The sequence below is a fragment of the Buceros rhinoceros genome, unplaced genomic scaffold (genome assembly GCF_000710305.1).
Source record: "Buceros rhinoceros silvestris isolate BGI_N320 unplaced genomic scaffold, ASM71030v1 scaffold12527, whole genome shotgun sequence".
In the NCBI taxonomy this organism is placed as follows: Eukaryota; Metazoa; Chordata; class Aves; order Bucerotiformes; family Bucerotidae; genus Buceros; species Buceros rhinoceros.
Genome location: NW_010421608.1, coordinates 1 through 26,944, shown reverse-complemented (window position 1 = coordinate 26,944; position 26,944 = coordinate 1). Strand labels below are relative to the sequence as shown.

The 26,944-nt window shown below is 34.9% G+C and overlaps 1 protein-coding gene across 1 annotated transcript in view; it reads left to right on the top strand.

Annotated features, from left to right (window-relative positions):
- The window catches only part of LOC104496594 (sodium channel protein type 2 subunit alpha), a gene marked incomplete at its 3' end in the record, with an annotated part of 53,757 nt that extends 26,818 nt beyond the window's left edge, over window positions 1-26,939 (top strand). Inside the window, exons 16-27 of the mRNA XM_010139734.1 lie at window positions 1-130; window positions 1,226-1,705; window positions 12,306-12,426; window positions 12,783-12,937; window positions 13,954-14,127; window positions 16,286-16,408; window positions 21,106-21,387; window positions 21,913-21,966; window positions 23,001-23,138; window positions 24,244-24,348; window positions 25,382-25,652; window positions 26,920-26,939. Coding sequence (XP_010138036.1) covers window positions 1-130; window positions 1,226-1,705; window positions 12,306-12,426; window positions 12,783-12,937; window positions 13,954-14,127; window positions 16,286-16,408; window positions 21,106-21,387; window positions 21,913-21,966; window positions 23,001-23,138; window positions 24,244-24,348; window positions 25,382-25,652; window positions 26,920-26,939 — 2,053 coding nt within the window. The remainder of the gene's footprint in view (window positions 131-1,225; window positions 1,706-12,305; window positions 12,427-12,782; window positions 12,938-13,953; window positions 14,128-16,285; window positions 16,409-21,105; window positions 21,388-21,912; window positions 21,967-23,000; window positions 23,139-24,243; window positions 24,349-25,381; window positions 25,653-26,919) is intronic.
- Between the last annotated feature and the right edge of the window lie 5 nt (window positions 26,940-26,944).

Sequence of the window (26,944 nt, the reverse complement as noted above, 5' to 3'; positions counted from 1 at the left end):
CTCTTTCCTGATTGTATTCCGAGTGTTGTGTGGAGAATGGATAGAAACGATGTGGGACTGCATGGAAGTTGCTGGCCAAACTATGTGCCTTACGGTCTTCATGATGGTCATGGTGATTGGAAACCTAGTGGTATGTAATCAGTGGGGATTTTTAAAAACTATATAGAATATATTTTCTATTTTTCATGATTTAGATATGAGAGGTGAAGCCTGGAGAAGGACTTTAGGAGATCATGTAATTCATTTGACCTTTCTGTAAACCAGGTTCAAATACACCTTGATCATTTATGAAAAAGGTTTGTCTACCTTTTCTTTTAAATCTTCATTAAGTTCATAACCTTTTTAGTAAGGTCAGTGCTCAATTATGCTTATAGTTAAAAATAATTTCTAAAAAACTACTACTACTTCAGAATTAAATGCCATATTCATTTTGAAGCATTTCACCAGTTTACCATGGTTCTGTGTAATTGTATTTCGTTCTTGTTGAGGACTAGCATCCCTTCTGATTTTGGTATCATCCACAAATTTTATAAATATGCTTATCCGGAGGCATAAACACTGTGTTTAACCAGACTGAGGCGAAACTCCTGTGGTATATCTTCTAAAATATTCTGCAATTTTGAACAGGAAATGTTGACAAATATAATTTAAATATTCTTTTTAATCAGTTTTAATCTGCAATTAGTCTGCCATAATTACATGTAGTCCAAATTTCTTGCCTCCTCCCCGCCCCCCCCAAAAAAATAGACCAATATATTCTTGGCAAATACAGAAGTTTGTTATATTCTGAATTAGAGACACTGAAACTATGGTCTGTTGAACCGTAGAAAATAGGAGTTTGCCTGTGTTCCCGTTGGCTGTGAACACCACAGTGGATGTAGCTTGCATAAATTACTACATGATGTTGTATTCTGCCTCTTTCTGTCATTCTCCATTTTGAGGAGCAGACTTGCATGACTTCCAGTGTGGAGGAGGAAGTCAAGGAACAGCTCAGATTTTCACCTATATTAGTCAAGTTAAACAAGCTAAAAATGTTTTTGGCAAGTTATAAAGAAATATGGGGAACAGGGATTATGGACTGGAAAGAATAGCAGGAAGGTGGGTTGAAATAAAGTGCCAGCTGTGAATAAAAAATTATGTCATATTGAACATTCCATAGTCATGGAATTACTTTTATGACTTAAGAAGAAGAGATCCAGAGTATTTTCTCCTTACTGTCTTTTAGGTACTCAACCTCTTTTTGGCCTTGCTGCTGAGCTCATTTAGTTCAGACAACCTTGCTGCTACAGATGATGATAATGAAATGAACAATCTACAGATTGCTGTGGCGAGGATTCAGAAAGGCATAGATTATGTGAAGAGAAAAGTGCGTGAATTCATCCAAAAAGCCTTTGTTAGAAAGCAGAAAGTTTTAGATGAAATCAAACCCCTTGAGGACCTAAACAACAAAAAAGACAGCTGTATTTCCAACCACACAATAGTAGATATAGGTAAAAACCTTGCCTATCTTAAAGATGGGAATGGAACTACTAGTGGCATAGGCAGCAGCGTGGAAAAATATGTTGTTGATGAAAGTGACTACATGTCATTCATAAACAACCCCAGTCTCACTGTGACAGTGCCTATTGCTGTTGGAGAATCAGATTTTGAAAATCTAAATACAGAGGAGTTCAGTAGTGAATCAGACCTGGAAGAAAGCAAAGAGGTAAGACTATTTCGATATTTAAAATACTCTGATGCTTTTCTTTACTAGTGTTGAACTCAAATCTCTCTTTAATTCCTGTATAATAGCATGCACAAACTTATAATGATGCTTAAGGTAAACTGATGTAATGCGAGTTTTGAATAAGATGGTATTGCATTTATAGTAAAAATCAAGATGCGTAAGATGATTTTTCAGAAAATTAATACTTCTAATCTCTTTTACTTAGTTATATCATTAACAAGAAAATTAATCAATTTTAATAACGCTGGATACCGAAACTCTTACAATATATGAGGGGGTTGTGCAAGGTTTTCCATGCTTATTCCATGAGCCCAGTGTATTTACTCTTTTGTCTGCTTTCTGGAGTGCCTCCTGTCAAATTAACGGTTAATTCTAATGCTTTTAATCTGTTTAATATAGTCAAAAGACATCTAGATACATTATAAGTACAGTTGAATACTGGACCATCATCACTAAAAATGATTTCATATCAGTCGCTAATAATCCATCTGATAGTATCAGAAGCACTGAAGAAGTGAAGTAATGGCTTTATGGTAAAAAATGTTATGAAGCTTTATATCTCAGCAGAAAATGCTTTCATACAGCTATCCATTGTAATTTTCAAAGCCTTAAGATATTTGATTCTGTTACCCACAGTGATCGTAATAAAATGTAGCTCTTTCTGGCACAATGTGGTGCCAAATGGATAAATCCAAGGCAGTACTTAGTGACTTACAGTGGATGCTGAAGCCCTTATTATTGTGTTAAGCCAATGGTATGTCCCTACAATTGTACATGGTGGAGGCACACCACCTCAAATGGAGCGAGTCTGTGCTATGCTTAGTGCCAATGCTAGTTCATTCAGTATTAGCATGGGTATTTTTGAACAGTGTAGCCATAAACTAATATAAAGGTTATCATAACTGATTTCCTCATGCCTGAATCTGTGGGTATAAATATGGCTAAGATCCTAGTGATTCGCACCCAGAGATCCTTTTCTGTACAGGCTGCATCACATGATTACTCATATATCCTTGTTTTGTATCAGAAGGGTCTTTATTGTTCTTTTAAAAATATTTCTTCTTTGCAAATTGTTTGTGTTAATATAAATCTTACTCTTCAAAACCATAACCTGGGTGTTGAACAAAGCAGAAATTGTTGTAGCTTAGCTTAATTGTTATGTGTAACGAAGAAGATGATTATATGAAAGTTTCTTGGTCTGAATGTAGGATTTTGGTTGATTCTATTATATCTTTGTGCATAGTCTAAGAAAAGGAATTTTCTTCAGGCACCTTTACACCACACAGGGCTATTGCCTTGTTCTGTCCTTCCATTGTTCTGTTGTTCCATTGTTCTATTGTCCAATTTTTAAACATTTTAAAATATGCTGCTGCCAAAGGAGCAGCAAATTTCACTGCTGATCTGGCCAAATTCCACCTATCAGTGAGCTCACCCAAAATGATTGCATATGACAACAATGGCAGAGGGTATTTTTCTGTCTTTTTGTAAATTGCACAGTTTCATGGTATAGGCCTGGTCCTTCTCGGTTTGTTCTCTTTTCCTGCTAATCATGTTCAAGTCCATCTAGCACTTTCAGCCTTTTCCCTGCTTAGCAACTAGTGATAGCCAGAGGATTTACAGAAAGTTTGGGAATAAAGTGTCTTAGATTAAAGTTCAGTACCAGGAAACAGAATACTTTGAATTTCTTCATCACAAAATGTTTATTGTTAGCTTGGTGGAGTAACAAATACCTGTCTATATTTCTGTATGTGTCTGTAAAGTTAGTATTTTCAGGAGTTTCAAGGGTGCTGTCAACCTAAACCTGTCATTTTTCATAAAACACTCCAAATGCTTCAGCTGGAAAGTGTGAAGAAGATACTGTTAGTTTATTCTGCAGATATAGTATAAAAGGCAATGATGCTTCAGATGATATTACTGTATGAATGATGTTAAAAGGAAATCTTCTGGCACAGATACAGTCTGAGATCTGACTGTGAAGTTCCAGTATGACCAGAAGTATGCACTCAGGAAAACTCTCCACACAATTTTGTGTTCCCTCCCTTGTCAGATTTAATCTGACAAATATTACTGATTCTGATACTACCACTATTCATGTTAGTAGTAAACCATGTTTTAAAGTGTCCTATATACTCTTATTGTGTTTGTTTTTTCAATATGTATGTATTAACTGAATTTTTATCAAAATAGATTACAAATCTGATAATTTTTAATTGGTAACTTCTCTGCAAAAAGTAATTTGGAAATGTAATTGGATTCTACTAATTTAAATGCTATATGTCATTTAAATGACTGAGAAGTAATTTAAATATTTTCGTTAGTGAATATTAGATTAATTAGCTGCTGAAGTCTTTTTAAAAAACAGAGGACTGTTCTGTATTAGTGGAGTATTCTCCATTTCTTATGCTGAAACTACAACTGCTGTGCAGAAAGTAATTTGTGATTCATTGAATAGTGGTAGCAGAAGGAACATGACTTTTTATAATGCTTAATGATTAAGGTGTCTGTTTTGAGAACAAAATACTTCTCTGCTACAAAATCTGTTTATATTTTTTAACAGTCATTAGTCAGTCTCTAAAATGCAGAAACTGCCTTGTAAGAGGTACCAACACCTGAATTTGCCATATGAATTCCCTGATCACCAACATTATCCCTTTTGTTTCTTTTTGTAGCTCTCTCAATCTTTAACTATTTACTCCACCTGTCAGTAGCAGAGGTGGAAGATGTACCTTATGACAATGGAGCATCTATTTCTTCATTGTATAACAGGATATTATGACTGCTGATTGTCTTCATTAGACGAATCTTTCCTTTTCCCAATTGGAAGGACCCCAACTGGGTTATTCTACAAATTGACAAAAATATTGGTTTGAATTCCTATCGGAATTTTAAAGCATATTATCCTGCATTTGAGACATGAGCTCCAGTCACTAAGCTTCCACCATAAAAGAAAGGCTTCCTCCTCCAGATACAATATTTAAAAGAAAACAGTGTCCTCAATGGATTCTTGGAGTCACTTAATCCTATAAATGTGTGTGTTAACCATGCTTCAGGAACTGCAAACTGATCAGGTGATAAGACAAAGAAATGTCTATTCAGTTAGGAGTGAGCTAGCGCCAAGCAGTTTTGACTGGTCAAGCCCGAAACTCTTCTGAACATATTCACAACAAAAATGTCTTGCTATTGCAGAAGTTGAAGATGAAAAATTGAAGGGAAATATTTACAAATTTCAGGCTCATTCAAGAGAGCCACAGCAGTTAAGCAAAGACATTGTGAACTTAAATTTCAAATAGATTTTAATCACAAAACTGTATTTTTTTTCCTTAATCCTAGTTCCTACTTTTCAGTAGATAATTCTTACCCAGCATGGTTTTTGATGTACAGAATAGTGATAGATCCTTAGTCACAGGACTGATATTCATGTAATAAAAATCATCCTTAGCAAAAGAAGGCATTTTTCAAATTAAAAAAGTGACTACAAATGGCTTTGTTCAAGGCTTCCTCTTTTTGTCATGCCATAACGTGCCTTGAATTTCTGCCCCCTTGTGTTTTTCCATTTATACGACTCTGCTGTTGCCGAGTATTATCTGTCAGTCACTTACTATACCACAAACTAAAAGAACTCAAGATAGAAGGTGCCACCAAACCATGTCCAATTAGCAGTATCTCAAATGAAAGGCAGCTTAGGCATCCATGTACTGTGAAAGCACGCTGCACAAGATAGCCAGGTGCTAAGGAGAGTGAGTCTCTAGGTACACACACGCACACACGTACTCACTGTGGTGGGGCAATAAGCTGGATTTCCACAAAGTAATTATAATTTATTAGCAAGTTTAATGAAGTTCATTAATGTTTGGTGTCATCATCATGGCTTGGCTTCGCGGACAAAGATTTGGGAATGTTGGTGTATTTTTTATTATAACATACATATTTTCCAGTATTTTGACAGGAATATTGACTACATTATGCCTTTCTAGAAACAATACATACAATATTGTACATGCTAGTAGGTGTGATTTTACAAGGAATTTTCTAGAAAATTGCCTGAAACATAAAATAGGTAGAGGGGGAATAGAACAGAATGTAATACAGGAATTAGAGAACAAATCCTAAATAAAACTTCAGCATGGAAGTAGGGCCATTAAGAAATATGGGGCCACTGTGCTGAGTCTGTTGTCCTGTATGCAGAGGTCTGTACACCTGAGCTTCATTGCTGCCATCCGGGATAGAAACTATAAAAATAACTTTTCCTTTTTAGTTCCTTAAGTACTATGGGAATGGTTTATATAGAAAATTTTGCAGTGCATGTATAGTTGTGTAATAATTAGATTTTTATGTTAAGTGTAACTTCTAGGCTATTAATTACACCAAGATATACCAAGTTACAATATATTTTTAAATGCCTTGAAAAATAAGGAATCTCCTAATGCTATTGCAGACACCTTAATAATGTATATTTTACTTTAAGCAGTATTCAGTGCAAAAAAAGCAGAGGTGCTGTGTCCTGAACTTCATTTCCTGCCATTCTTACTTCTCACAGGAGTAGAACCAAGCTGGATCAGTCAAGCGGGCAGCTCTGGTGCCTTTTAGCGAGGCAGAGCAACGTGTCACCAATTTTACACAGGTTACCTAAGCAAGTTATACATCTCTATGTATATACTATATAATCACTTTTTGACGGATATTGACTGGCCTGCATGCTCTTCAGCTATGATCCTGTCCCATTCATTGCAATAAAGTACAAACATGCACAGCTGCTCTCTGCTGAGTCACGGGACTCGCATCACAGCATGGTCAGGCGGGATTGGCAGCCCCAGTATCTCTGTGATTCAGATGCTATACTTTCCATGGTATTTTAATAGTATTTTGCAGTGCATGCTATGTACCTTTCCCAGTCTTAACGGTAAAGTTTTCAGGGTTCTATTTTTGAAGAGTTTTCTCTCCTTTTTTAGGAAAACAGAATATGTAACATGTAAGCTATGTTTCTCACCAGAGGCTTATATAAGTCCGTCTGTAAATTGTGTTAGTAATGAAGAGCTGTTAGCTGTTCTGGAAAACTTTGATACAATTGTATTTTAGCTTATAATGGAGGTAACTTGCAAACTCATGACAGCCACATTTTTATTTTTCACAATTTTGTCTTAGAAATGCTTTTCTTCAGAACTTGTATAAGCATTTAGTTATTTTGGAGATTAATATGCAATACTTGAAGCACCATTAAGCATGAAATTCATTTAATTTCCATAGTCAAAGCATGTGACCGTCATTTGGTTCGAAAAGCTCATACAAAACCGTTATTTGGCTGGTCAAACATTCAGAGATCAGTTCTGCTCTTACTTACGCCCACACTTAAAAGTGTAGAGGTGCAAAGACAAAACTGATAGCAAGATCTGGCCCAGTTCAGTCTTACCATATCTCTTTAATTTATGCTCACAAATTGACTGCCTCCCAAACATCTAAAACTGTCTGCCCTGAAAAACTTACAACTTATTCCCATCTTATCAGTTACAAATAAAGTTCAGCACTCTAGTAAATAAGCTACTGATTTTGGACCACGAGGTCCCCAGCTTCAGTGTGATTTACACCTCACCTATTAAACATTGCCATAGTATTTACAACACCATAGTTTTACGATACTGCTTTCAGTTTGGTAAATCAGTGGAGTTAAAATATACTTATTGCATAGCTTTTTGTCTTATATTTTGTAAAGAATAATTTATCTAATAAGTCATATTTTTATTTAAAAATATTCATTATTCAAAATCCTTTGATACTCTGAAGAATTTAAGCTTTGGATTGCTTATGAATTGGTCACATCATATTGGCATATTGTGATTCACAGTGGATGAAAGTTGTTAATATTAGTGTTACTTGAAATTCATTTAATCTGTACAAACAGCAGTCTTGTCCTCTGTTTCAGAAATACCCTTTCAATACTGCATCTGTGAATCAAAGAGCCTTCTTAAGCAGCTTCCAGTGGGAGTGCTTTTGCAAAATTTTCCACTGCTATTTACGATGCTTTTGCTTTCATCCAACATTTTTGCAAATATTTTCATTTATGAAATGCTCATAAGTAAGTGCTTCAAAGGAATTATGGATAGCAAGAAAGTACAGAGTGGGGGTCCTGTGTGGTTTTGTTGTTTTTTTGGTTTGGTTTTTTTTTTTTTTTGCAGTATTTGCCATCAATAATCATCACAGAATTGTTTTGCCTTGATTTACAATGTTCTGGGTTTTTTGACCTGACAGTGGAGTTATGTCTGACTGCATAAGCACTAGAAAGAGTGAGATCTAAATTCCACTTAGTTCTACTAGTGGAACTACAATGATATTTACCACTTGGTTGATTTTATAGGTGATAAAGCTGTATTGAAAAAGACTGGATAAATTTGGATATAATATTGCTATTTCTATCACAGAACATCTCATTTTCATACTGACATCCACATAGAACTGAGAAAATAAAAACAATATAATTTCCTTTATTTAACATTTTCACAAGTATTTGGGAAGACAGGAACTTAAAAGCAAAACCAAAATGGTGGCTTCTCTTGGTGCCATCTTCCTGCTTATGTCTATCTGCTCTTTGCTCCTTCAGTTCCTTAAATTACGATTTCAACAGCTATTAGTGGTATCCTGGCCAATCATGAAATTTCAGGCTTTGTTAAAAATGTTAAACTAGGAGCTGTTCGGCTACTCTCAGATAATCATCTTTGAAACAAAGAAAGAAAGAAATGTTAGAAGCTCGAAGTGGCCTGGCTGTAAGTGAAGCAGAATTGTATGAATCTATGAGATGTTGTCAAGGTTCAGAAAGTAACGATGTCAAAAACTTCCTGACCTAATCTTGGCTGCTGCTTTTCGCAATGCTGCTCTGATAGGCAATCTGCTTTCGACTTTCAGTTTCTTATCTTGAAAGCTAAACTAAAATCTGTATCTCATACTGTACTGTGTTGCTGACTAAAGCATGACTGGCAAGGCTGTCGGTAGTGTGATATAAATGAGATATATATATATATATCTATGATAACAGCATACTGCTGCTGCTTTAGAACCATGTAAGTACTTTTGTCCCCTTACTGTCTTTTGTGAAAAGGAGATAGAGGATGTACATTCTGAGGTTTTGAAAAGTACATTTCTCTGAGAATAATTTCCTTAGCATACTATTCAGAAAAAATCTAGCATCATAACTCTCAAAGAGCATCTAATATTTGAACCTGATAAATCTCTTGTAATCTGGTGACTAAATACCTAGGATGATGGTATAAAAAACAGCATTAAAAGGACTTACTGTTATATCAAAGATAACACTTGGGTTGGATGATTATCTTGCTTCTACAGGTTCATTTTCTTAAGAAGCTGTACAGATATTAACTATATAGCATTGCCTAAATCCAGTTTTTGTAATGCTGCTGAGCAGAGAAGGATTTATTGTGTACAAAAGTGACTTGAAGATATGTTCAGGTAAAGAACTGGGACATATGCTACATTCCTAACATACCAAGGTCTGCAATTAAGGGTAGTCAGGCTATCCAGCTGGATTCCATATGTGTGAACACTGACAAGTCACAGCAAGTGGTAGAAAAAGTCTTCGTATGTGTAAAGCATATGGACAAAACATAATCAGCAATAATATGGTCCATTCGCAGGTGATGTTGTGTTGTATCCATAGAACTTAGTGCAACATCCCTCAGTCGGTTGCTTTATACCACAGCAGAAGTTTGCTGTGGAAATATGTGATTGTTACTGAAAAATTTTCTTAGCATACTGAACTTAATCAATTTGGTAAAATCTTTAGATGTTGTATCATAAAACTTTCCTAGCTGTTTGTAATACATACTTAATTTTATAAATATTGTATAGAATGGCACACAATAAATTCAATGTTAAAATAAGAAAGAAACAAAGAAAAAGTAATAATTTTTTATTAAATTTTTAATTTTTTTCTTCTCCAAATGATACTAGTTATTGTAGATTGAATTTATTGAATAATTTTTATACTATGCTTCTTCATATACTGATGAGGTTGGAGCTAAATTCAGGTATAATAGAACAGCATGCTAAGGAAATACTCTGTTACATCAGCAACAGAGGAGTAATTGAATTTTCATGGGATAAGGCACTTAACTGTTGTGTTTCAAGTATCAGCTGCTGTTAATTCAATATAGGATTTTTCTGTTTAGCTTAACTCCTGTGATTATTATTACAGCTCTTTACAAGAAGCATACCAGATACTCAGTGAGAAGAGACTTGTAAGATACAGCTAACCATACGTACTGCCCCACATAAATAAAGATGGCTTTCTGATGTTCCTGATAACTGACTATTCTACTTACAATCTTCTACCTTTTCTATCTGATCTTTCCAATCTCTCCTTACAGTCTATCCTTACAGGATATCTCTAATCTTCCATCTTAACTTTGAGTCTTACTCAACTTCAGTAATAGGAATTCATTACCCCTTCTTAAAATTAACATGTACTGATTAAACCAACTGCATAATAACTGAGTTACTGAACTCCTCTTTTTCCTGTAAAAGAATGGACAGTAGGTCTTTTGAACTTACGGTTTAACCAGTTCATAACTTTTGTTTGCTCTGCTACTACCACAGCATTCTGCTAGAAATGCTGTCCAGATTGGAATGATGCAAGCAACATTTCAAGAAAACTCTACATAATGCAAACAGATCACTTCTCAGTTTAAAAATTATTTACTGTATTGTATTGATAAACATTAATTTTTAACAAGATATATAAATTTATTTGGAATGTACCTTCCGTTTATGGTATTTCTGACCTTTCCTCAAACTGATGACTGACTTCCACTGATGTTTAAATGCTCTGGTCCTTACTTGAGGACTACAGTATTCATCCTGTACTTTCCAGTTTCTCCATTTTAGAGGCAGTATTCCACAACGACCAGACTGCTGTGCGTTATCTATAATCTGAATATGTTGCAATGGAAATTTGTAAATAATAACCTGCAGAAAAGTGTGCATCCATGTCTTTGTGCATTGGACCTAACCTCATAGATGCCAAAGCTCATGCACAAACATGAGACACAAATATGTAAGCTGAGATCTTCAAAGAAACATAAAGGAAATGAGTGTGAAGATACCACTGAAATTATATGCATAATAATACACCCTACCAGAAATGTGTCCAATTGTTCGGTCTTCCTCTAAAACGTGGGCTATACTGTACCATGGTACATAAAAATATAAGTTAAGCCTATGTCCAAGTCACGTGATATATTGTCAGTGTGATTTGATAAAATCAGAGGAGGGAGAAAGGAATTAAAATTATTTTTGTTTGAAGAACATACTTCATATTGTCTGCAATGTAAAATTCCATCGAAGTCTTACTGTATTTTATATATTCACATGCTAATATGGTTTACAATTCCTTTACAAAAAACTATATATAATTTGGAGTTTCTCAAACATGTTTTAAAGGAATAATGCCTCTAACTTAAACTTTAGAGTGTCAGCAAATATATATCTTTAATGTTACCATGGACCATCTCTCTGTCTAATATTAATTCTCTATGGACTGTATTCTAAATCTGCTTACATCATTCCCTTTATAAAATTAGCTACTTCTCAGTGCAGCCATTTTACTGATGTTATACTCCACATAGTGATAACATTAGAGGAGTCATAGAATGCTGTGATCAAACTACTTTTACTTATTATAGTACTCATATTTGTCTGTTGCCAACATAATGTGGTGGTGTGAAAGAATCATTTTGAAGATTCAGATTATATTATCAATTTGATTCATTGGAGCAATATTGTTTTATGACAGTATTGTTTTATGGTTTTAAAAGCATTTGGTTTCACTTGAGTCTTCCAAACATAAAGATTTTTCTGGGCTTTTGTAGCGATTGGACATGTATGTGTACTGTACCAAAGTAATAAGTAGTTTCAAAATGCACAATAAAATCAGAAAATGCATTGCCAAGTGAGAATGCAAAATATCAGCTACTGCTCTTAGAGTAATGTGCTGCTCTTTTGGAAATAAAGAGAACTGAACTGTCTTATACAACTCATAACGTGTGTTTTCATGTCAATGATAATGAAAAATTTGTATTAAAACTTCTTCGATTTTACAGACTTGATAGAATAACATTTACCTGAGACATGAAAATACATCTGTGCAGCTTGCTGTTGGTTTGGTCATGATGTTGGAAAATTCTTTGTAGTAACACATGCTATCTGAAGTGTAATCTAAAATGCAGCCACATGATTGGAATAATTAAACAGTACAAAGTGTGGAAGGCACCTAACTTACTGAAATTTTATTTCAGAATTCTTAATGTGTGGCTCAGAATAGTGGCGTAATAATTTCAACAATTCCTTGTATGAAAATATTAAAATATTTTCAATAGGAAAAATGCACACGATGTAGTTTCTAATCTTGTGACCTCACCTGTAATAGAGCAATTTGGCATTATAGATTGTAGATAAGAAATTATTTTAATGTCAGAGCACAGAAAACATGCAAAATATTTCGTATGCATTTCAAACATGAACTTCTATTCAAAATAAATAAAACTGGGAAAAAAATTATGTGGGGTTTCATTCACAGAAATTAAATGCATCCAGTTCATCCGAAGGCAGCACAGTTGATATTGGACTACCTCAAGAAGGGGAACAGCCAGAAGCAGAACCTGAAGAATCTCTGGAACCAGAGGCTTGTTTTACAGAAGGTAGGCAAAGGAAAATATATGCAAGGTGCTTAGACCTGACTGTATTGATTTGGCCTGGATTCTATTTTTATTCAAAATCAAGAAGAAATTTTGTGATTATAGCTCTACTTTCTGTTTGTAATGATAAATCCTTCAGAGCCATAGATGTACGGTTGTCATAGTCACTCGCTCTCTCCTTGGAAGGTATTATGAGAGTACAAAGCTTTAACTTTGATTGTTGAAAAAGAATCCTCACATTGGAGATATTTATAGGCATTTATTTCAGTAGCACAAAAATCTGCACAAACGTGTTCTTTTCTGATTCCTAATAAATATTTACCTTATTCTGACATCTCAAAACTTACTATTGCACTTAGGCTGTGTGCGGAGATTCAAATGCTGTCAAGTCAGTGTAGAAGATGGGAAAGGGAAAATCTGGTGGAATCTTAGGAAAACCTGCTATAAGATTGTTGAACACAACTGGTTTGAGACCTTCATTGTCTTCATGATTCTCCTCAGCAGCGGTGCTCTGGTAAATTCAGTATGGAACTATCGGGTCTATTTTAAGCAGCATCATTTAGAATTACAGTTAATTATATAGCTGCAAGTAACATACCAGAATTTAATATCTGATTCAGAACTGTTCTAATATGAACATATATAAAAAATACTTGGCATGTATTATAAGATTTTGCTCACAGGCTATGAAACAAATAATTTGGCAAGTTCAAAATCTAGTGCTAATGGAAATAAATTAATTGTATCAGACTGGTATTCTCATGCCTTCATATTGATGATAATAGCTTTTTTTGTCTTACACACATTTAAAACAAACAACAGCTGAGCTAGAAACTTATCAACAGCAGCTTGAATTGTCAGACTGAGATGTAAGGTGCCAACAACCTGATTCCATCAGGTTTTTTATCAGATTGATGTTATTCAGGTGCGCTGAGTAAGTACCACAGTGATTAGTTCCTTATAGCAGGAGCAAAATACAGTGTTCTAGCTACACTTGGGTCCATGCACAGTGATTCACTGTCAATGTAGGCATTTTCTTTTGAAAAGAGAGTTATTAATCTCCATTCAGGACTGCTTTGTGGGTTAGCATGTATAGTTTGGTTTCAGTTATTAGTTCCTCAAAAATTATGTATCACAGGGTTTTTTTAAATCCCTTATATAATTTTGATACAAAGTTGTAGCTCTTTATGTCAATAAATCATTGCTGTCCATGGAAACAAATCAAAATGAGATTTGGAGGATGGTATTACAGTAAGTTTTGTGGATCACTGTTCAGCTGAGTTAAAAACTGAATATTGTGCTTGGACCTAGCTTTATGAAAAGACTGCAGTACAGAGTGAAAGCACAAGCTGTGCTTGAGGGAAGGATATATGCCTTATCATCACATACAGCTTTCCAATTCAAATTCTTTCTTGGCACATCGCAAATTGTGAAGACATTTAATACCACATTACAAATTGTGAAGACATTTAATACCACATTGCAAATTGTGAAGACATTTAATTATATCTTCAAAAATCTTTTTCACAGGCATTTGAAGATATATACATAGAGCAACGTAAAACTATCAAGACCATGCTGGAATATGCAGACAAAGTTTTTACTTATATCTTCATTCTGGAAATGCTTTTAAAATGGGTGGCTTATGGCTTTCAAACCTATTTCACTAATGCGTGGTGCTGGCTGGACTTCCTGATTGTTGATGTATGTATTCTTTTTCATGTCCTGTATGATAGGCTCTAAAAATCAGATTACATTTTCAGGATAAGTTTTCTGTTCTATTCAATGGAAACTTTATTTTAAAATTCTTGCTCTGGTATGGTTTATAATTCTTTTCAGAAAAGAAAAAATATTTAGATATACTTACTAATCTAGAGATGTTTTGTTGATATTCTCTAGTTTTATGAAGTTGCAATGCTTTATTGAAATGATGCTTTGTACTATTTTTTTCATGTTGTAGAAAGGATGTTCATCCTCTTCAGTTTTTGCTGTATATGAAATTTAAATATTTCAAAGCAATTTCCTTAAATGTTTCTAACATTTTAACCAATTACTGTAAGTGTCCTGTCACTAGTTCAGGGTAATATGAAATGAAAATACTGCATGGAACTCTCAGTTCCATTATACTATTCAGTACTCCTGCACTTTTCACTGCATTGCATGAGTGATCTTAGACACTTGGAGAACTGTGGAGACACTTGGAGACTTGGAGACCCCTTTGAACGGGGTCTCAAATGATTTTCAAAGGCTGCACCACCAAGAAGCAGATACACATTGTCTGAGAGAGACCTAGTGAGAAGTGCGCTGTAATTTCAATGTTCAACAAAGATGCTCAACAATATATGCACACTACTGGGTAGCATAAATGGAAGTCTACAGATATTGAACCATCAGCAGACATTCATCTCCCTTTCGTCCCCAATAGCCTGACTCCATCTGTCTGTGCTAATAGGGCATCTCTCAGTTCCACATAGGTAATTCCCATGGAATGCAAGGTAAGAACGTGTCTCGAACCACTTGTTCACTCATTGTGAAAAACAGCAGAATTGTATAGAAACCGCTATGTATCTCCCTAAAACTACAATGATATGATAGACCATGAAATCTTTACTATACAGAGCTTAGAAATAATTATAACTTTTAAATTCACACCAGCATTGCAGGTCCTATGATGAGACATGACTACACGCACACTTACTATTCTGTGGTTGAGATTGTACTCTTGTAATTGATGGGCTCAATCATCAGATGTGTAGATTACCATGAGCAGTTGACCTTTCAGAGACACCGTGGACAATACACTGTCATGTGTTTGTTGTATTTATCAACAAATATTTAATTCTTAATTGATAATCTGTGAACTTTATATATAACTTTTTAAATTTTTCATGGCAACCTTAATCTGCTGCAATTTTTTTTTTTTTGTGGAAAAAAATAATTTCTGAAGCATTAGGTATTTTTTTTAATCTTTAGCCAGAAGATTGAGATAATAAAGTGAAAAGATCAATTTGGAAATGAAAGAATTAAGAGAGAACAGGAAGGATGGAAGGGAAGGGCATTAAATGGAGGGAAACAGAAGATGGTTTGGGTTTGGTTTGGGTTTGTTTCCTTTACTAGGGCCACTCCTTCCAAGTGGTTTACTATAACTACATTTCTAAGAATTATTGATGAAAGATAATTGTATTATTTATTTTACAGCTATTCTAGTTTATTTACTCATCTGCCTGCAGACCAGACCAGCGTTATGCAAGCCAGAATTGATGAAGTGGTTAAAGGAGTCACAGGGAATGTAATGAAGTATGGATATGCTTAACAATGAAGTTTCTACCATTGCCTATCAAACAGTTGGTTATCAGTCTTGATTAGTCTGGTTAAATTCAAACAGCACTGGTAGCTATGGCTGTTGAATAAGTTTTTCTGGACACTATAATGATACATTTGACCAAAGGCCAGGTCTGAATATGTTTTTTGAGAGCTTTTACATTCTCATCAAGTTCTGAAGATACCGTGGGAAGTCCTGACCTAAACTGACCTTTCCAATTCGCCCAACTTTTGGGAGTTTTCTTTTTGCATGTGACTTCATTTTTCTTTAAATACCACCAAATATTGACTGTTTTTTGTGAATATAGAAAGCATTTTTATACCATTCTACCAACATGATTTCATCAACAGGTACCTAGAATATAATTTTATTCTACTTTGTCTGATTTGAAAGATCTTTCTGCATTATAGAGGAATTTGTGGAGAAAGAGGTCCAGCCTTGAATCTTCTTGAGAAGTTCAGGGCACACATCATTCCCACCATATGTATTGAAAGGATATACAAGTTGAATGAGCAATATTGCCTTTCTGTTTTTGTGTAGGTCTCTTTGGTTAGCTTAACAGCTAATGCCTTGGGCTACTCAGAACTTGGTGCGATTAAATCCCTTAGGACACTAAGAGCTTTGAGACCTCTAAGAGCCTTGTCGCGATTTGAAGGGATGAGGGTAAGACAAAATTAAAGAATCTGAAATAATGCATGCATACACTGAAACAATGCATGCAGAATAATCAACAACAAATCCATGCAGAAATGCTACACTATCATCCTTTATATTTTACATTTATCACTAACATATAAGCAAAAGGTTTCATCTGCTTATATGAATTCATGTGTTATTGCACACATTGTTACATGTATTTAGACTCCTTGGCCTTTCATCCTATTTCATATTTTCCTGAAAGGCCCAAGGATTTATCAACTGCATGGATCTATGCAATGTCACCACAAAACTGAATTTATCCCATACAAATAAATCCTGCTACAGTCAGGACAGTTTAAAAAAACAATACTTCTTAAAAAAAGTGTGTGCACGTATACATACGTATATATGCACGTGTATTTCGTACAAGCATAGAATATCACGCACAGTCTATCAAAAATCTTTTAACCAACTATGCTGTAAATACTAATAGGGAATTCCTGTTATAATTTGAAAGTTTTGTAATGAATTCCTATGTTAATAAGTAAGTTGGCAATGTTAAAATACTTTCTCTGTTTCAGATTAGAAAAATTGCATTCTATTTAAGAAAACATTTCTTGTATATCAATAAGGTGGAGCTGGTTTTATGATTTTTGGCCTAAAATGGTTTCTTACTGCTTTCCATATAGATTTTAAAATGTTGTTGATCAGACTTTTTCTGATAAAGTTGGGTATATTTGAGAAGTTACTGTCCTCAGCTGTTTGTTCACCATATCAGTTACTACAGCTGAGGCCATCATCTGCTCAACTGGGCACTCAAGTCTATTCCAGTGCAAAGTCAAATTGCTTAGTTTAAATCACTTCTTTAGTGCACTGAAATTTATGGAGACCTTATGTGTTCTGCTATGATGTGAGAGTTCTAGAAATATTTCTTTTAGGGGCAGTAGTCAACAGCTGGAGATGGTATTTCTAGCTCCAGCCATGAGAAGATGTCTGACTTATACCTTCAGGGTTCATTTGTCTGCCTTGGACATAGTGCCATAGATCTAATCAGCAGATGCACCCAAGCTGAAACCCTATTGCTGTAATTAAAAGGGATCCTTGTGTGAGCTCCCTGCTGCAATCACTCATCTTTGGCACTCCAGCTTTAAGCTGATTAGCAAATTTATAAAATTTATAAAAAATTTATACAAGTTGGTGAGCTTCTGAAGAAAATGTGATGCTCTATGTGTGTGGAAAGTAAAAGACTTCAACCAAAAAGGAAATGGGCTTTGCTGAAAGCTTGCCAGTTCAAATAGAAAATACCATTTCCTTGCATCCAACACATTTCTGGAACTTTACCTATCTAACACTTCAATACTATCTTGCTAAAAAACACATTCGCTGTTGGTTTTTTATGAGAATATTAGCAAAAAAACCTGAATACAAAACATTACCAATTTTATATGCACAGAAAATCCCTTAAGTGGCAAGGAAAAAAACAGTCACTTTGTCATGAAGGTTTATGGGTAATAGTCAATCCCATAACTTCCATATTGGTGTAAACATTACCTACTGATTTGATCCTCATCTCCTAACTGTATCCCTTTGCAAATACCCAGATAGGGATGAGATTCATGACTACAGCAAAAGATACAATAAAAAGCAGTGAATGAAGTTAGATAACTTTAGACTAGAAATGTAACCTATATTTTTATTAGTTAGGCAACTACCCATTGAAATTCTCCTATGGTTATAATGAATTTTGCCTTGTTTAAAGTAATTAATGTCAAACTTAGTGCCTTTAAAGATACAGTACCTCAAGTAGGCGAGGAAATTAGTATGAGAAGATTTTAAGATCTGATTTGTGGAAATTCAAGATGTCTGTTCAGAACATAATAATTTCATTGGTGTTTAACATCTAAGAACTGAAAATCTGACAATATAGTATGGTGTACATATTTACATAGACACTTAAAATTACATCCAGTGAGCATTATACTTCCTATACGCACGTAAGAAATCCCAGTCTACACATCTAAGATTTTTAATTCTCCGTACTATTCTCTAGGATCAGGACTCATGCCTGTCCAAAGTAATAATTAATAGAAAATTTTGGTGATGTGGAAAACATGATGTTTCCCCTGCATGTCCCCACCACTACCATTGCTAGGGGAAATACACTTTATTTTGCACTTGGGACTTCATGAAAATAGCCTAGGAGTGTAATTAATCTGTCTGTGCTCTGTCCTAAGCGGTATCACTCACTGCTATATGGTGTTAGGCACATACTATTTTTTTTAACCGGTAAACACCACTTTTAATGTCTTTCTAATGCTTTTCCTACTTCCACTTGCCATCAGGCCTTGCCCCCTTTTTCTCAGACACCTACTACCAATGAAAGCTAGGAGGTGTCTGATCAATGTTTTCAGTGATGCTCAACAACAGTACATTCTAGGTGTCTTCAAATGATTCGTATTACAAGCTGGTCCTGCTATAGCTTCAGGACTCAGACTAAAACCAGAGAAAGTAGGTCAACTATAAAAATTCATTGATTAAAGACAGACGTGACTGGACCTGCAGCTGTAGCAGAAAGAGGAACAGAATTCTCAGCTGTAATGAGACTGAAAGCTCAAGGACAAATATTTTCACTTCATTAACTATCTCTTTATATCTCAAGAATTATTCCAGGTGGATGATATTAATATATTTAAGAAAACTACTTCCATTTTTATGTAGAATTGAGGTAACTTTAAAAAAAAAGTAAAAATAAAAATGAATATATATTAGGAAAATATTCCCAAATTGGGAAAAAATGGTGTTGCCATTTATTATTCTAGTCAAACTTCCCAATAACACCAGTGAGTTCATGGATTTCCAGTTTAAACTAATTCAGCATTATTATTAAACACACTATTCATTTGTTTAGGTCAAACTACTCCTCATGGTCTTCCACAGTCATGCCACTGACAAAGCTGAGAGTACAGGTCTGTCAACAAAAGACCACAGTCTTGAAATAGTCAGAAGAGGTTTATCCGTCAGTCAGGGAATCCTCTCTGCCTGGCTGATGATTGATAAAATGCTATATTATTTTTCTTATTGATTTTATAGTAAGTTGCTAAGGAGATTTTTAGTATGAATAAGAAACTATTTTGATTTAAAAAAGAAAAAAAAGAAAGACCAAAACTTCCCCATTAGGAAAAAATACTTATTAAATGTGATTTAAAATATGTGGCAAAAAAAGCATGGAAGCTATGGACTTCATCCACCATTCTGTGCTTTTACGGCGTCATTGAGTTATTTACCTCGAAAGAAACCTCATTTGGTCTGGCCCCTAACTTTAACATAATGATTTCATTGAAGTCCTGCAGGATTGGGAATATTGTTCAAAGTACGCATCACACCAAGAGGCGGTGTTTTGGCAGGAACAGAATCCTGAAAGTAAAGCGAGTATTTGTCCTTTCCTTCAGCCCAAGTTTACTATATGTTATACATGGTGGTGGTTCACGACCTACTCCAACACTGAAAAGTTTTATTTTCTATTCTGTAAAATGGCAAGGAATGAAAAGCGATCTACCTAGAGATGACTCATTTTACGAGTAATTGATTTTATGGAACCTATTAATTGTAGACATAAATGTAACGCCCAAATATTTTACAGGCTTAAGCTACCTATTTGTATTTCAAACAGCACATTGTGCTAGAGGATCTGCTGTGGTACCTACATCATATAAACTAAATGAATTATAAATAACCTAATCCATGTAATACCTAATGTCCTGCATTTTTAAAACAAAATCTTCATTAGGTTCTATGGATCTGATTCAGTTGTTTTGGCAAAATTGGTGGTGTTGCTCCATCGTTATTAAATTTTATGTTGTTAGACTTTCAAACATTTAAATAGGGGTTAATTAATTTAGCAGTTTATCAATTCCATCATTAAATAAATCATTCTCATTCATAATGGACCTACTTTCTCCCTCATTTTCTTTTCTTTAGTATTTTCTTTTTATTCTGGTATGGTTTTAATCATCATACATGAACTCATTTTCATATTTTTCTTTCCTCAAGCCTGATTTTCCCCAAAATTCATTTGGGAATTAGATCAATTCTCTTCCTTCTTCAAGTCTTACCCGCCACTTGCCTGAACACTACCAGCTTTTATGTGTTCAGATACCCAGCTGCTTTCCTGGTTTGAACATGTCTGCTTTTCTGATTTTATATATAACCAGCCAATGAACATGAATGAATACATCCCTGAGTTTTCTTTTATTTAAAAGAAGTCTTAAAATTACTTTCAACTAAGAATTTGCTCAGTAATATTGATTTGGACTGTTTAAACATGTAATAGAACAAAGTTTGTTGTTTGATGCAATCAGTCATCAGATATATTATGGATACAGTATTGCAGACATACATTAGTAAATATTCTAAGAAGAATGGATAAATGCTGATTTTTTTCCTGTTCGTTCATTTTTTTTTTTTAGTTTGTTTCACCCATTCATTCTTTTTCCCATTCTTTAAGTTACTGTTTGGTACTGTTTGTACATTTTTCCTTCTAAATACATTGACATTTTATCTTTCCTCTATACTGCTTTTCTTACTCATTACTCTTAACAATTAAAAAAGTGGAACACAGATATTAGAATTAAAATAGTGTTACATTTAAGAAAGGCTGATGAAGCATTTTAACATACTGGTGCCTCTTACACTGTCTCTCTTTGGTTTCCTTTGTACTCTAGGTGGTTGTGAATGCCCTCTTAGGAGCAATTCCATCCATTATGAATGTGCTTCTTGTTTGCCTTATATTCTGGCTGATCTTCAGTATCATGGGAGTAAATCTCTTTGCTGGAAAATTTTACTACTGTGTTAACACCACAACTGATGAGAGATTTGATATCAGCCAAATCAACAACTATAGTCAGTGTGAGGAACTCATAAAAAACAATGAAACTGCCCGATGGAAGAATGTGAAGGTTAATTTTGATAATGTAGGCCTTGGCTATCTTTCTCTGCTTCAAGTGGTAAGTCACCACTCCTTAATTTTCTCTTTCTACATCTCTATTGTTTACTTATAACAGTAAAAAGTAATTTTTCATTGTTTCTTTCATTTAGAAATCTTGTCTTTCACTCCTTGGTTTGGAGTTATAAAGCATGGGATAAATCCATGACTCTACAGAAATAACACAAAGCGTAGAGTCTATGCTGACTATGAGAAAAAAATACAAAATTCAAACCTAATTCATCTTGGCTGCATTGAATCTATATCAAGTACCCCTACTCTGTTCATATACAGAAAATATGTTTTATATCAGATATTACTTATTGAGTTCCTTATAGATGCGGTGTCCTCTGTAGTCCGAATTTGCTTGCAATTCTCATATACGAATAAAGCATACAATAGAAGGCAAGAGTCGCCTATTAACATTTCATCGTGCTGGTGTTCAGGATGAGTGCTAAGCATGCTTAGTCTTCATCTCTTAAACAGTGTTTCTGACAAGCCATTTTCCAGGAAAATCCTGAGGTAAACAGTGGTGTTCTCTTTATAGGCTACATTTAAAGGATGGATGGATATCATGTACGCAGCTGTGGATTCTCGCAATGTAAGTACAATCCATTGACTCCATTTGTTTTGACCGTATGAGCTCCAAGATTTAAGAATGTAATTTTAACATCTTTCAGAAATAACAGTAAAAATGAGAGACAAGGAGTTGTTGTAGGTTTGTAGTTAAAGAACATGGAAACCAGAGGAAAAATACAAGACATAAAGAAAGTAAAAGAGCAGTCCTAAAGGATTCCGTGTTCTCTACAGTGCAGTTTGACCAAAATTCCTCAGCTCCACATCAGACTTAACTATAGCCATGAAATGCCTTCTCCTCCTCTCATTATGTGCATTGAGGCGTTATTTACATTTGGAAAAAGGCACCAATACACAGCTTAGGGATGATTTTTTGTAACACTGATGTTTTCCTAATCACTATACCCTGCAAGCCACCTGACTCCTTTCTTCAGGGCACAGTTCCTACTCTTAGGAACCGTGCCTTTCCCTTGGTGCAAGTAGTCCTCTAATTCTAAGTAGACAACTGAATAAATTATACTGGTAAAGCTCCAGCTTTTTTGGTAAGCTGCACTCAGAGCAGGAGGTCTGTTGTAGTACAGTAAATGTACATAGATGTACCAAGAACATAAGCTTACTCTAAGCGGGACTTCGCTGCCTCCCTTCCGTAATCTAGGGCAGTTTCCTAAGTGCCTACAGCAGTCAAAGCTCCACAAGCCCGTAGCAGGGTACTCCCACAAGTTATAAGAAAAGTTTCCAGCTTTATAAGCTGTTGTTTCTGGTTGTCTCTAGACTCAGACAGGCGGTACTATACTATTTTAAACCAATTGTGTCTTCAGTATTTATTCTATGTTTGTACAGGCCAGTTACATTTTTTAAAAAATTAAGTATCAGGTTTGATAGCAAACTTACTTGTCAAGAATGTAATTTCATAGATTGAAGATCAGTGGGATGGATACGTGGGAATTTGACTGCAAGAAGCAAAGAATCAGAGTGGCCAAGTCCTAAATTCTGTCCAGCAGAAAATTGATTCTGTGCTCACGGTTAAACTGACACTTAGTTTCTATGCCATTTTTGCAGGTTTTGGATCAGCCTAAGTATGAAGATAACCTGTACATGTATCTTTACTTTGTCATCTTTATCATCTTTGGATCGTTCTTTACCTTGAACCTTTTCATTGGTGTCATCATAGACAATTTCAACCAGCAGAAAAAGAAGATAAGTACTTCACCATTATTCTGGAAAGAAAGCTAAAAAAAAGAGCTTTTTTTTTTTTTTTTTGTCCACATACAACAAAGTTAATAAAAGAATTATTAATAAAATAGTTTTTACATTTTATGATAAATCAACATGTGCTCTGCATATTAAATACGTCAAATTATTGAAGCTTACGATTTGGCTTGATAAGGATGGACAAGTGACAACACGTGTCTGTCCATGGTTAGTGAAATACCCAATGTCATCCTCGTAAAGATGCGGATTTGGGGCTGGAGTCTATAACAGATTCACAAAAAGGCTAACCAGTGAAACAGCTAAATGTAGCTATAAAAACTCTTAGCTATACTACTGTCATGTCTTCGAGCTCAGGCGTGTAGGTTTCTGAACTCTGATAATAAATATTGTATTATCTTTATTTGTACTCTCTTTAGTCTTCATATTTTGTCAACGCTGCCTCAAGAGGTATCAGGGTTTCAGCTGCAGAATTTTAAGTATCAGGCCACACAAAGTGCTATTGGAGTGGTGGAAGTGCTGTTGGAGCCATGCGCTGAAATTAGTTGAGATGGAGAGAATTGGCTTTTTCCCCTACTTGTTAGTCCACATAGTATTTCCAGGATGTCCTGCTTTAAGTCCTGCCCCAGTGGAGGGTGAAGAAGAGGTTATGCAATGTGACTGTCTGGATGCCTTGTAAATCTCCTGTGGTATCAGAGGTGTCAGTTCTGAAATTTTGCCAAGATTTACTCTAGAGGAAAAACAAGAGAGGGAGATTGGAAAATATTATTAGTTTGTGCTCTATAATAACTGATGGAATTAAATACCTTCTGCAGCTTCCCTCTCCCCAATGAAGAGCAGAGGTCTACCACAAACAATGCAAGTTCAAGAGCCACTTAAAAAAAGATCCTAAACATTATAAGTGGAATACGTAAATCGATTACTCTGTTACCAAAGTACTAATAATCATGATAAAAGAGGATTTTTATGTCTGTGCTAACTTTTCCCACAGATGAGAATGTGAACAAGAGTGATTATTACTATTCAGTATCTTTGTTTACAAGTAATCAAAAGCGATATGTGATTGTAACCAGTTTTTGTCTCTTTGGTTTACTTTGGAGGTCAAGACATCTTTATGACAGAAGAACAGAAGAAATACTACAATGCAATGAAAAAATTGGGTTCAAAGAAACCACAAAAGCCTATACCTCGACCAGCAGTAAGAATAAAAATATTTCCTGTTATTTTACAGTTATTTAAAAATGGGATTGTTTCAAATATGCCTTCGGCTGAATTAAGTTGTAAGCTAAAAAACAAAGTGATACAAGTAAAGCCTTTTTCATTTGAAAGCCAATTTTTTTTCTCTTCTGTAGTCTGAATATGGAGGACTCTTCCCCTTCCTTTTTTCCCCCCTTCATTTTCTCTCTGCTGATGGCAATGACATTTTACGTGGCATTTTTTCAAAACACTGGCTTGACTTAGAATAATTAAATGTGGCAGTATATTTGCCAAAATACGTGAAAGCCTTAGGGCACAGGCTTTTTCAATCATCAAAGACAACTCTGAAACTGCTGTATGGGGCAAGTTCCCGTATCACTGCCTGAAAAACACCTTTTGCCCCTCACAGTCCTGTTGCTCAATCTGTACAATGGTTTACTCCCCTGAGCAGAGCTACCCTAGCACTGCAGAGCAGGGTTTGGCTGGGGCAGAAAGCGATTCTACTTTGGATTGTGGAACCTGCTCAGTGGCCAGTCCAGCCATCAGTAAATTCTCTATAGCTGAAAAATGGAAGATATTATTTCACAAGTTATTTTGGTGGCATAAAGAGCACTGAATTTGGGGCATGAAAATTTTATAATTTTACAATTTTTCTGGCAAATGAAGTGCTAGCTCTCAGCCTGCTCACATCTGCCCCACTATTAGGTTTTTTTCAAATTTTCCTAAGCTAAGCATTCAGTACATAGACTGTGACACAAAAGGTTACAGTGAACTGGTTCAGGGTGGCAAAGTCTCATTTGCAATTTTAAAAAAATGCAGCAAACATATTTTGAAATGACCCTTTAATGCTTATTAACACAGTATTTATATATTTATTTTGTGTTTACATGTACAAACTGGAAAATTCATACAATTGGAAGACTTGATGGAAGAAATGAAATCTCCTTCATACTAGATTAAATAATTTGTAGCAATTTCAAAAAAGACATTTTACCCAGGGCATACTATAATATATCGGTTTTTTTACCCCCCAGAACAAATTCCAAGGCATGGTCTTTGATTTTGTAACAAAACAAGCATTTGATATCAGTATCATGATACTCATCTGCCTTAACATGGTCACAATGATGGTAGAAACAGACGACCAGAGTGAAGAGATGGAAAACATTTTATCTTGGATTAACCTGGTGTTTATTGTACTTTTCACTGGAGAATGTGTCCTGAAATTGATTTCACTTCGCCATTACTACTTCACTATAGGCTGGAATATATTTGATTTTGTGGTTGTCATTCTCTCCATAGTAGGTAAGAACAATTATTTTTCATGAAATTCTGTGGGAACTGAAACATTTTTGGCATGTAAAGTGTGTTTCTATTTTGGCTCAACATTATCACTAGAAAGTCTGACCACAATTTTTTTTTCTACTGATTTTGTATTATCCACAAAATAACTGAACAGTATGGTAAGCAATTTTTTACCAACAGGTTTCATACATGCTCACTTTTCTATTAGTTGAAATTAGATCTTTATTCTGAATTCAGCAGAAATTCCTCAGCATAGAAACAAACCCATACATGAAAGGCAATTCTAATATAAACTAACAGTGGCACTTGCAAAGGAAGAGTCCAGCAATCCAAAACCCAAGAGCAAAATCTGTGTGGGACTGTTGTTAGGCTAGCGTGCAAGGACCCCAGACAGCAGGGTAAAACTCTCAGTTTGCTCCAGAGTTCTGTGTGGTCCTGGAGGTTTTATCCCTGAGCTAGAGTCAGCAACCTGACAAGCAGAGCTGAGGCAGGTGTAGTAATAAATATGTGGCTCCACTAATCTTTGCTTTATCTAGAGCAGAAAACCTGAAAGAACTTGACTAAAATTCTGTCATTTTAACTTCCGAGAAGTCCTCAATATACAAATTTGTTTTGCCATTTTGGTATGGAAACAAGATGTAGTTATTTTTCTGCTTTGAGGCTTGTAATATAATGTTCAATTCTACTCTTCAGTGAGTTCTCAGAAGCCTGTTTATGTTTGGAATTACAGTGTCATTAATACTGATTTTGTGGTCACATTATTTCATGTAATTAAGAAGTTGTAGTTCTCTTCAAACACACATATTATCTTTGAATATCATAACTTGATTACATGACATTTTAATACTAGTATAAATATGATGTTTCTTCAGATTAACAGAGATTATTTTTGTTACAGTTAAACAGAAGGTTGTGCTTCTGGTCTCAGCATTTGCTAGTCTACATATATGCTAGTTATCAGTTTGTCCTAAAAAAGATTGATGTTGTGTATTTGGGTTTCTGTTTGCATATGTAGTCACACAATTAATATTTAGAAATGCCATTGATGCAGTTATCATTATCCTGCAAAGTACTTTAGAATTTATGGGTTTTTGAAGCATACCAAACTGTAAAATTTTGTAAAAACAACTGAATGGCTAAATTCTAAATTCTGTTCGAATATCCTATCCTTCTTAATGTTCTACAGTGTTTGTAGGATAAATATTTAGCAGTGTTTTTTAAATGTAATAATATTCTTTACTAATTTCTTTAACTTGCTTTTCTCTAGGTATGTTCTTAGCTGAGATGATTGA